General features: G+C 40.0%; 1 protein-coding gene across 2 annotated transcripts in view; it reads right to left on the reverse strand.

Annotated features, from left to right (window-relative positions):
* Nucleotides 1–4,869: 4,869 nt before the first annotated feature.
* The window catches only part of OSMR (oncostatin M receptor), a 76,760-nt gene continuing 69,346 nt past the window's right edge, over nt 4,870–12,283 (reverse strand). For both annotated transcript variants that reach the window (XM_070743421.1, XM_070743422.1), the window contains 3 exons: nt 9,875–9,956; nt 7,765–7,822; nt 4,870–6,698 (listed from right to left, as the gene is read on the reverse strand). In XM_070743421.1, coding sequence (XP_070599522.1) covers nt 6,291–6,698; nt 7,765–7,822; nt 9,875–9,956 — 548 coding nt within the window. In that variant the 3' untranslated portion in view covers nt 4,870–6,290. The remainder of the gene's footprint in view (nt 6,699–7,764; nt 7,823–9,874; nt 9,957–12,283) is intronic.

The following is a 12,283-nucleotide window of genomic DNA, read 5'->3' on the forward strand; positions in this document are numbered from 1 at the left end:
TGGCTGTAGTATCTGAACCAATATTGCATCTATATGATGTTATACTTATTTTGTTAATCAATTTGTTATAACAGAACATACCTGGATAGAAACTCATATATTATGAATTTGTTTTACTTACTGTCACATGACCAGTCATTGACTTCTTACATTAATGAACCTATTTGTACCCATAAAACTACATAGCGATGAACAGCTTCTACACTAGGCAAGTAGAACAAAAAGATATATGGAGTTGGGTGATGGGTTGCTTTCAGCTTAGATACTTCTCTGAAGCAATTCCTCCTTGATCACTAAACCCAGAATTTGGAGTAAATATAGTACAATACTCAAGGAGTCTACAGTTGCATTATAGAGTAGGAGTTTGATGAAATGGTATCAAGGCTGTATTTGCTGTAAGGTATTTTGGCAAAAGCATTTGTATCCTCACATAAGGGTAGCAGCCATGTCTTTTTTCAAACTTCTGCTTTTAAGAGTGAAAAACACATTAAAACATCAGCTTGTTGTTGTAGTAGTAGTAGTAGTAGTAGTAGTAGTAGTAGTAGTAGTAGTAGTAAAGATGCTAAGAGAAGTTTTAATTAAGAACCAGGAAGTGCTGTGCTTAAATCTGTATGGCATGGGTGTCAAACTTGATCATGTGACGTATTGTGACATTTTTTGCTTAGTGGAGCTGGGATGGGCGTGGCCTGTATGTGACACATCTGGCTCGCGGGCCGCCAGTTTGACACCTGTGTGGGATTCACAACACTTCTTTGGAATTAATTTTCAAATGATGCACAGCCCTGATATCCTTGTTATTCTGGAAGGCTTGGATGGTTTAATAGAGAAATGTTATAGGGGAAAAAATTCTCCTTCTCATTATTGAAAAGATGAAATAATTTGCAAAGATGTTTAATTTTTGCGACTGCTTTGGAATAGATCCTCATAACATGTAACTGTATTTTGGAAACCTCACTCTGCCCACTTCCCTCAGCAACAAACACTGGCAGTTATTTGTACACAGGATACTGTATTTAAAGAGACCTTCTTGGAGTATTTATGGTGGGAGAAGGCGAATGAAGGAGGTAGCAAGTTATGAATGACAAAGCTTGATTGTTATTTTCTATCTTCCTTACGATGCATTCCTGGAGGGAAAGGATAAACAGTGTGAATAATCAAACTTGCAATTGATGCTTCACATTCAGCATCTCCAGTGACACAAATCCCAAAGTACCTTGACTTTAACATAAGCTTACGAAACAACTTTTCCTTATTTTGTATTTTGTCTTGAATCTTGTCTTTGATCAAGTCAAAGCACCCAATTTCTACTAACTCCCTTCTCCCACTGTAATCTTTCCTATAATTTCCAAGAGCGCTTCAGATTACATATTGTAGAGGAGTGTCAAAAGTTCCATTTTTTAATGTTCCACTCACAGAATGATCCTAGGTCCTATAACCACAGCAAGATCAAGAACGTAAAGATGTCACATTACTAAAAGATAGATTTAGATATTCATCTGTGGGGACATAAAATGCATACATTGGCCTCCAACCTTTGCCAAGCTCTCTGCAAGCACATCTGATCTGTACCCATACATTTTGGGACCAATTGCATTTAAGTTGTTACCTGACTAGCACCATTAGGAACTTAATTTTACTAAACAGGTTCTATCAACTGTTGTGAATCAACAAAAATGCTCTTCAGAAATGACATAATTAGAATTGCCCACACAGCTCAGTAGGCTTCTTGAACTTGATCATCCTCAATAATAGTGGATAGTATTCCTCATCCCCTACCCTCATGTGCAATAGTTGAGAATGGGTTACAGTTTGTATCATGGAAATATTATACATGGTATAAAAGTGATACAAGATGACAAAAACAAAGCCTTTCCAAAGTTAATAACCAGTTTATAATGTGACCATTAATTCCAGATAGATGAGGCATAATCCAACTAATGACAGCATTTCCAAGATTAGGAATGCTTAAGTTGAATCTTGCCTTGAATATGTTAATCCTTTCTGTTTAATCATGGGAAAATAAAATGTCCCTTGAATAATTTCTTTTGCAATAATCCTTTGATTTTGAATGTGTGTGCGTGTGTGCTTTGCCATTTTGAATGGGGTAATGCGACACTGTAAATGGACAAAGTTTCCCCTCCCCATTAATATACCTTATCTGTTTCTAATACATATCCCTGTTAGAAATTAACAAGCAATGATAGCCTTATCTTGAATTTTTTTTAGAACTTTAGTGAGGATTACTGTATATTCTTAAAACTCCAGATTTGCTTAACAAAAAACTTTTTTGTTAACTTTTTACTTTCAGTAAAAAGTAAAAAATGTGGTTTTCCTTAGGACTATTTTTGTAAAATAGCTGGACAGCAATGCTACAGCATGCAGAAAGTGCACTTTTTTTGTCTGACTTGCTTGTAAAATAGACACTATTTAATTTTGGGGGAAATATAATTTATGCCAAAAAGAAAAAGGTATCTTGCTGCCATTTTTGCGACTGCGTAGGTTAGAGTAGCACAGAACACGAGGATGGCGAGGTAGATGGGTGGGGGACACAAATTTGTAAATATAATTATTGTGAAAAATGGGAAAATACTCTTTAGATAATAGATGCCAATAACCCAAATGATGCCTGGGTTAGAAATTATGTAAATTAGTCATTCGGAGAGGGTGGGGGAGAGATTATGAAAAGACTCATTTTCCCTATCCCATACAGTCAATTTTCCATATAAGTTAACAAGCTGCTACATATTTGGAGGTTCTATTGTTTGTAGGTCATTGAATGAACTTTGAAATCTGATTTATATTATATACCTGTAACATAGAAAGAAAAAAAAGTATTTATATATTTTCTGTATGAGAAGTTCATGAGCTATGTATAATTTTAAAAAGGCTTTGTCCCAAAAAGGTTCGGCTCACCTTGATTCTTTTTTTTTTTGTTGTTTTCATTGGTTTGGAAATTTGTTTTGTTTTGTATAGTGTGTACAGTTCATGTCTATGGATATTACAGGCCTCCTAAAGCATTATCTTCCTATCAAAGGGATACATTGTTAATAAAATGGACTTTAAACACCTTACAAACTTGTGTTGTTGTTTGTCAAATGTTAAGTTTGTTTCCCAAAGTCCTTTCACATTGAATGTTGAATTTAAAAAACCTTTAGTTTCTACCATCGGAAATGGTTATTCCTAGATAATTTAATTTTGAAGTACTGTAGACTGTTTTTAATAAATTTTCGGCTTCATTCATTATGGCCTCAACCCTGAGTAATCCCTGAGGATTACTTTGTCATTATAACCAACATGAGTCACTGTCATTTATGAGCTATAAGAGGAATCTATGAAGTTCTTCATTCAGATTCTTACTCTCTAGTTGTTTTCCCTGAATTGAGCCCTGGTGTATGGTGGCGCAGTGGTTAGAGTGCAGTACTGCAGGCAACATCTGCTGACTGCTGACTGCCTGCAAATCTCATCAGGCTCAAGGTTGACTCAGCCTCAGTCTGGAGATGCAACAGACCCTGGTTAGCTTTCAGTCTCTGACCCCACATTCTTTCCAACCCCCTTGTTATCAGATTTGGGGGCCAAGTATTCTGTCTAAGCTATAAGCCTCCAAGAAATGGGTCCACACACAACTGAATTGTCCAATTTCTCAGCATATATTTTTAAAAGCATCATAGCAGAAATAGTTAACTGTAGCAAAAGATAAGAGCAAACTCCGGGCAGCATTCCATGAACAATTTACTGACTGTTATCACAGTCTCGGGCCAGAAGCCAAAAAGTTATTAAATTGTTGTCTTAGAAGCAGTTTGTAATCACCACACTCACAGTACTTTGGCAGGAATCCTGGAAAGGCAAGTTGCTGTTTCCACATGCTTTATTTTAGCAGAAAGAGTTCTCGATCATCATTTGTAAACCATCTTTAGTCCAACGTTGATGTTCACAAAGAGCTCGTCATAAGACACCTCCTTATATAGCCCCAAGGCGTGGCCAAGTGTTCTACAGAGCTGTTCAGACACAGATCTCTTCCTCTTCAAATATTCCTGCCTGCTAATACTTCTGCGCACTCTTGCATCTAGAAGGGGTTCTTCATCGTCTCATGAGTCACTCGAGAGCACCTCTGAAGATGCAACAGTACCTGATTGGCTTTCAGAATCTGACTCCACATCCTCTCAAACCTCCTCGCTCTCAGACTCATGTGCCAAGGACACAGGGCTAGGATACCAAAACACCCCTGTCTCTTGATCTTCAGAATCCATGATGAGCTGTGCATGATGTGGACGGTCCATAACACCTTTCGAGTTGGGTAAAGTGAGGACCCAAATTTTTGGGGCCAATAGGCTGACTCTAAACTGATTAGAGCTGTAAAGCAATATATAAGTCTTATGTGCTATTGCCCCTCACATCCACAGCTGACTTTGGAACATCATCTTTCAGCTGTGGCAAGGAGGGGCACTTGCCCAGGTTGTCATAAGCTGTTTTATTATTGTTGTTAGCCGTCCCGAGTCTACAGAGAGGGGCGGCATACAAATCTAATAAATAAATAAATATTAGATTTGTACCACTGTTTATTGTATTATTGTTGTGAGCCGCCTCAAGTCCTCGGAGAGGGGCGGCATACAAATCTAATAAATTATTATTATTAATTATTATTAATTGTATGAGGTATGGTTAACCTCATGACAGCCTTGGGATTCAGTTGTTCAGTTCCACTGCCAGCCTAGTTGCCATCCCTCTCTGGGTCTTCCTTGCCTCCAACCCACCAGCATATCCTGCTTTGCCAAAGTCAGATACATTTCTTTGCAGCCACTAATTGTTGCTAATTTATTTATTTATTACTTAGATTTGTATGCCGCCCCTCTCCTACCTAGATATTTGCACTTTTTTTTTTCAAAATTTTATTAAGGTTTATTATCACATCAAATACAATAAAAATAAATATTAAAAAGGGAAAAGAGTGCAGGATTTAAAAAGCGAAGGAAAAAAAGGTGTTACTTCCAACTTTCCAACACAGCAAAATACTAATACAATTATGACCTCAACTTTGTACTTCATAATTATTACAAGTCGGTTCTATACACAGTTATCAGGTATGTTTCCCCAAAGATGGGGAAATAAAACTGCAGTTCCTTGGTATCCACAGCAAACCAACACACCAAAATAACAACACATAACTGCTGCAATTTTATACTTGGTCCCAACTTGTAGTAAAAGTAGTTTTGGGGTGATCTGACATGTTTTGTCATTTGTCCACCGCCACTTCACCCTGGACTCCAAAAGTACGCATTTTTAATCTAGTTGCATCATAAAATCTCGTGTGGCTGTTCCGTCACTGGAGGCTTTCAAAAGAGACTGGACAACCATTGGTGTGAAACGGTATAGTGCAGGGGTGTCAAAACTGGCAGCCAGATGCGTCACGCACATACCAAATCCACCCCAGCTTCATGAAGGCAAAATTCACGATACATCACATGATGTGGGGTATAGGGCAGTGACGGTGAACCTTTTTTTCCTCGGGTGCCAAAATAGCATGGGCACATGCTATTGTGGATGCGTGAGTGCCCACACCCATAATTCAATGCCTAGGGAGGGCTTAAAAAAGCTTCCCCCAGCCCTTGGAAGCCCTCCAATGAATACAAATGGCCTGTTTCCCAACTTCTGGTGGGTGCAGTAGGCTTGTGTTTTGCCCTCCCCAGGCTCCAAAGGCTTCCCTGGAGCCAGGGGAGGGTAAAAATTCCCTCCCCTATTCCCCTGGAGGCTCTCTGAAAGTAAGAAACACCCTCCAAGAGACTCTGTGCAAACCAACTATCAGCTGGCCAGCAGACACATACATGTTGGAGCTGAGCTAGGGCAATGGCTCAAGTGCCAGCAGATATGCCTCCATGTACCACCTGTGGCACCCATGCCATAGGTTCACCATCACTGTATATGGTCTCTTGCTTGAGTAGAAGACCTCCAAGAACCTTCAAGAAAATTCTGGGAGTTGAAGTCCACAAGTCTTAAAGTTGCCAAGTTTGAGGACCTCTGGTGTATATCTGTTTCACATTCATGGGGGAGGTTCTTTTTCAAGTGCGCAATCCCCTTTTTACCGCATGTCATGTCCACATTCGGTCTAGAATAGCTTGGTTCGTCAGTCGGTACAAAAGATTGTCCCATCTTTTCCTGTCCGGAATTTTCCCAACTTCACTAGTTGACGTTCAGATTGTTTTAATGCCCAGCAAACACCTGTCCTGTTTATTTGGAAGCTGCTCACAGTCTGAACTGAAATGAATAAACCCGTAACAACTGATATGGATAGTAGTCTAATAGTCCGAATTTCTTCTGGAAGAGGTGCTACGCTGAGGTCTGTAATCTAGAAAATGTACAGAACAAGACAAATCAGTTCCTTGGATCAAAGAGGGAGGCACGTCCATTTGGTAGAGGTAATTCAAATTGTCTTTTGAATAGAGGGATGCATCTGGGGCGCAGGGTTTGGGGCTGATTGTAAAACCAAAGTCTTGCAGAGGTTTGTAGGATGTGACATCTGAGTTGAAGTTCTGGTTTGTCCTCTCTTCTATTTGCACTTCCGGGTAATAGGTGGATTGAGAGTATGTCATATTTTCTAATAGTATCCCCAAAGTAGTTTGTTTGGGACGTAATTCCTGAGGCTTGTCCAGCATGACTAATTGGTTAGGAACCATATCGTTTACTTCTGTTATTCCAAGACTCATCTGCATGTGAAAAACAACTGAATTTTAAAAAGGCACATAAAGAGCAAATAGGATGCAGAGTGAAAAACAGACACAGTGGTACCTCTACCTAAGAATGCCTCTACTTACGAACTTTTCTAGATAAGAACCGGGTGTTCAAGATTTTTTTGACTCTTCTCAAGAACCATTTTCCACTTACAAACCTGAGCACTCAAAACTGTAACCAGAAAAGGCAGGAGGAAGCCTCCCTGGGGCCTCTCTAGGAATCTCCTGGGAGGAAACAGGGCTGGAAAAGGCAGGGAAACGCCTCCGTGGGGCCTCTCTAGGAATCTCCTGGAAGGAAATAGGTCCAGAAAAGGTGGGGAGAAGCTTCCATGGGGCCTCTCTAGGAATCTCCTGGGAGGAAACAGGGCCTCCACTCTCACTCGTTTCCCCAATCGCACGCATTATTTGCTTTTACATTGATTCCTATGGGAAAAACTGCTTCTTCTTACAAACTTTTCTTCTTACGAATCCAGTCATGGAACGAATTAAGCTTATAAGTAGAGGTACCACTGTATACATAGATATAACACTGCTTATATACATGATATGGATACTAATAAGAGAGAAACATTAGGACAGGGACGGCAGGCATGCTGGTGCGCCTATGCACGCTCCTTAATTAAAATTCTTTTAATCTGTTGTCATACACTATCTTCAAAATGTTTAGGGCAGTGCACAGATTTGTTTTTGCCAAAGCTATCCAAATAAGCTGCTTTTTATCCTCATGTTCCAAGATGTCTACTACTTTCATAAAAATGAGGAATGCAACATTGCACCATCGGGATACAACTTCTGTGCCCTTTACATCCATTTATGCAACATCAGAACTAAAATTGCAGAAGAGATAGACTTTGTACTGCAATAGTGTGATGCTGTTTTTGTGCCCTCCCTTGGCTGCCTATACCGATTAGATGCATTGTATCATCCATGAATCTCAACTCCCACATCCTGGATAGGAACTCCAGCAGTTGCATTGTCAGCACATCTCAAGGGCACCAGAGAAAGGGACACTAAATGCCATTTCTTAACGATATAACCTTACCTTGAAAAATGGAGTCACTTTAGGTTGGGGTATTGCAGGACACAAACAGTTCCTTACGCTGGGGGGAATAAAGAGAGGGGATATTACCTTTTTTCTTCGTAAAGTGTTTAGTTTTATAAACAAAACTCAGTTTAAACATAGGTACTTAAGACTCAGTTCCCACGTTAAAAAATATCAAGGGCAACCAAACACTTAACAATGTCTGCACAATTGCCTAATTTGACAAAGAATGCTTGTCAAAATAGAGCTGGAAGAGACCTTGGAGGTCTTCTAGTCCATCCCTTCTCAAGCAGAAGACCCCTATACCGGTGATGGCAAACCTAGTTTGGTTCGGGTGCCAAAAGGGTGTGTGTGTGTGGGGGGGGGGTGCTAGCATGTGTGCGCGTGCCTACAACCCTTCACCCCACCCTGCACAGGCACACAGGCCTTACTGAAGCCTGGAAGGTGAAAAAAAAACGTGCAAACCAGAGGTTCGGGAAAAAGCACTTCCAGTTGGACTACGGAGGGTTTAGGGAAACTTCTAAGAGCTCCAGAGTGCAAAAAATAGCACAACGGACAAAACGGGAGTTCGGAAATTGCACTTCCGGTTTGCCCATTGTGCTGTTTTTTGCACTCTGGGGCTTCAGGAAGTTTCCCAGAACTGTCTGGAGTGCAAAAAAAAAAAGCACAACGGCAAAAAGGAAGTGCTTTTTCCCGAACTTCTGGTTTGTCCATTGGGTGATTTTTTTTCTTTGCCTGCAGGCAAAGAACCATATCCTTTACTTCTGTTATTCCAAGACTCATCTGCATGTGAAAAACAACTGAATTAAAAACTGAATTTAACCTTCCAGACTCTGAAGTGTCTGGAAGGTGAAATAACCTTTTCCAAGCCCAAAAATCAGCTGAGCAGTGCGCACAGGCACGCTGGAGCTGACACTGGGCAAAGTTTTGTGTGCCCTCCAATATGGCTCCACGTGCCACCTGTGACACACATGCCATAGGTTCGCCATCACGGCCCTATACAATCTCTGAACAAGTGACTGTCCAGTCTCTTCTTAAAAACACTCACTGATGGAGCATCCACGATTTTTGAAGGCAAGCTGTTCTACTGGTTAATTGTCCTCACTGTTAGAAAGTTTCTTTAATTCCAGATTGCTTCTCTCTTTGGTTAGTTCCAACCATTATTTCGTGTCCTGTCCTCTGATGCTTTGGAGAATAATTTGACACACACACACCCTCTCCTTTGTGGCAGCCCGTCAAATACTGGAATACTGCTGTCAGGTCCTTCTTTTCTGTAGACTAGTCATATACAAATCCTGCAACCGTTCTTCATGTTTTAGTCTCCAGGCTTTTAATTATCATAGTTACTCTTTAATTTTCTTATTTTACTCTTTCAGTCAAATAATATTTTCTCACGTTGCTGCTTTTGATCTTTCCCCCAACTAACTTCAGATTGTGTCCCCTTGTTCTTGTGTTCACTTTCCTATTAAAAACACTTTCCTCCTGAACCTTATTTAACCCTTTAACATATTTAAATGTTTCCATCATGTCCCCCCTTTTCCTTCTGTCCTCCAGACTATACAGATTGAGTTCATTAAGTCTTTCCTGATACGTTTTATGCTTAAGACCTTCCACCATTCTTGTAGCCCGTCTTTGGACCCATTCAATTTTGTCAATATCTTGTTGTAGGTGAGGTCTCCAGAACTGAACAGAGTATTCCAAATGTGGTCTCACCAGTGCTCTATATAGCGGGATCACAATCTCCCTCTTCCTGCTTGTTATACCTCTAGCTATGCAGCCAAGCATCCTACTTGCTTTTCCTACTGCCCGACCACACTGCTCACCCATTTTGAGACTGTCAGAAATCACTACCCCGAAATCCTTCTCTTCTGAAGTTTTTGCTAACACAGAACTGCCAATACAATACTCAGATTGAAGATTCCTTTTCTTCTATATTTTTATGTCTTCTATAGTTAGATTTTTCATAGGTTGGGCTATAGTTTGTTTTTTGCATGAAGACTGATGCAAAAAAATGAGTTAAGCAGCTCCGCTTCTTTCTCTACTGGTTGTTATGCTTATGTCTGCTGTGTGTTAATCTCTTACAGTGATATATTGGTTGCTGTGCACTTACCGATTACTTTTACTGGCACACATACACATCAGTATTAATGGGATAAGCAGTAGTAGATAAAGTAGATAGAAGAGCCATTTTTCTGTTGGAAAGAAAATCAGGTACACATGTATTTAAATGCTTAATTGTAATTCTTCAACACAATAAGACAGATTTCTTAGGCTAAGCTTAAAAAAATGATTTTTCAATTACCGTAATTTGTAGGAAAATAGAAACATAAAATTAGTAACTACCTATTTCTTAATGAAGAATTGTATTATTTTACTGATATAAACTGGAAAATGCCAGGAAGAATTAATTTTTAAAATGTGGTTGTCAATGACATAATTTATGTCTGTCTGTCTGTCTGTCTCCATCTGTAAATAGTATGCTTGTTTTCATAACTTGGTAAATCTTAACTCTCTAATCTCTGACCAAAGTAAAGGCAAAAATGCATTGAGTTTTTATTCTCTCTTGCTCAGGTTCATGAAGGCTGCACTACCAATATAACAGATCCACACCTGGTGCTACTTATTTTTCAGCAGTCTCTAGGTAGAAGCAATAGTAGGGAACATTTGGTACTTGACATCCAATAAGCTCCTAGCATTCCCGGGACAATTGAATTTGTCAGTGGTGGTGATAATAATAATAATAATAATAATAATAATAATAATAATAACAACAACAACAACAACAACAACAACAACAATAACAACAACAACAACAGAGTTGGAAGGGACCATGGAGGTCTTCTAATCCAACCCTCTTCTAGTCCAACCCTACACTACTTCAGACAGATAGTTATCTAACATCTGCTTAAAAAATTCCACTGTTGGGGCATTCACAACTTCTGGAGGCAAGCTGTTCCACTGATCAACTGTTCTGACTGTCAGGAAATTTCTCTTTAGTTCTACGTTACTTCTCTCCTTATTTAGTTTCCACCCATTCCTTCTTGTTCTACCCTCAGGTGCTTTGGAAAATAGGTTGACTCCTTCTTTGTGGCAACCGCTGAGATATTGGAACACTGCTAGCATGTCTCCTCTGGTCCTTCTTTCCATTAAACTAGCCGTGCCCAGTCCCTGCAACCGTTCTTCATATGTTTTAGCCTCCAGTCCCCGAATCATCTTTGTTGCTCTTCTCTGCACTCTTTCTAGAGTCTTGACATCCTTTTTGCATCATGGGGACCAAAACTGAATGCAGTATTCCAAGTGTGGCCTTCTAAAGTGATATCAACACTTCACGTGATCTTGATTCTATCCCTCTGTTAATGCAGCCTAGAACTGTGTTGGCTTTTTTGGCAGCTGCTGCACACTGCTAGCTCATATTTAAATGGTTGTCCACTAGGACTCCAAGATCCCTCTCACAGTTACTACTGTTGAGCAATGTACCACATATACTATGTCCTTGATTTATGATCATAACTGAGCCTGAAATGTATGTTGCTAAATGAAACCATTGTTAACAGCTTGACCAATTTTATTCCTTGCCACAGATGTTAAATGAGTCACTGCAGTTGTTATGTTATTAAGTGAATCTAGCTTCCCTGTTGACTCTGCTTATCAGAAGGTGGCAAAAGGTGGTCACATGACCCGGGGACACTGCAGCCACATCATAAATATGAACCAGATGCCAAGCATCCACATTTTGATCATGTGACCATGCTGCAACATTTATGTGAAAACCACCGTAAGTCACTTTTTTTCAGTGCCATTGTAACTTTGAACGGTCACTAAATGAACTATCGTAAATGGAGGACCTCCTGCACGGAAGCCTTGGGTTACATCACGGTAAGATGTTATCTCAGATGTAACTGGTAGAACCCTCCTTGAAGAGTCAGAAAACTTTGATTGGTGAATAATGAAAATCTATTTCATTTATCATGAATTTCTTCTGAAAATGGGTACAAGGTAACCCCTGTATTAAAACTGCATTTTTTTAAAAACCAATTGGCATCGGATCAGAATACCTACAGGACAGCCTCCTGCCGCATGAATCCCAGCGACCGGTTAGGTCCCACAGAGTTGGCCTTCTCCAGGTCCTGTCAACTAGACAATGCCAGTTGGCGGGGCCTAGGGGAAGAGCCTTCTCTGTGGGGGCCCCGGGCTTCTGGAATCAGCTCCCCCTGGAGATTCATATTGCCCCCACCCTCCTTGCCTTGCGCAAGAGTCTCAAGACTCACTTATGTCACCAGGCTTGGGACCATTACATTCTTGACCCCTGGCCGATGAGAAGAGAAACCGATTGAATGAGAATGACTGGTTTTATAGGGTTTTTAGTGTTAGATTATATATTTAATTAATTGGACCTGAAATGTTATGTATTGTTTTATTATATGTTATGAGCCGCCCCAAATCGAGTGGCATCATAAAAGTCAAACAAACAAACAAAGTCTTGAAATAATAGCAAACTGTTCACACACAAAAAAACCCC

This window comes from Erythrolamprus reginae, chromosome 2, assembly GCF_031021105.1.
Source record: "Erythrolamprus reginae isolate rEryReg1 chromosome 2, rEryReg1.hap1, whole genome shotgun sequence".
In the NCBI taxonomy this organism is placed as follows: domain Eukaryota; kingdom Metazoa; phylum Chordata; class Lepidosauria; order Squamata; family Dipsadidae; genus Erythrolamprus; species Erythrolamprus reginae.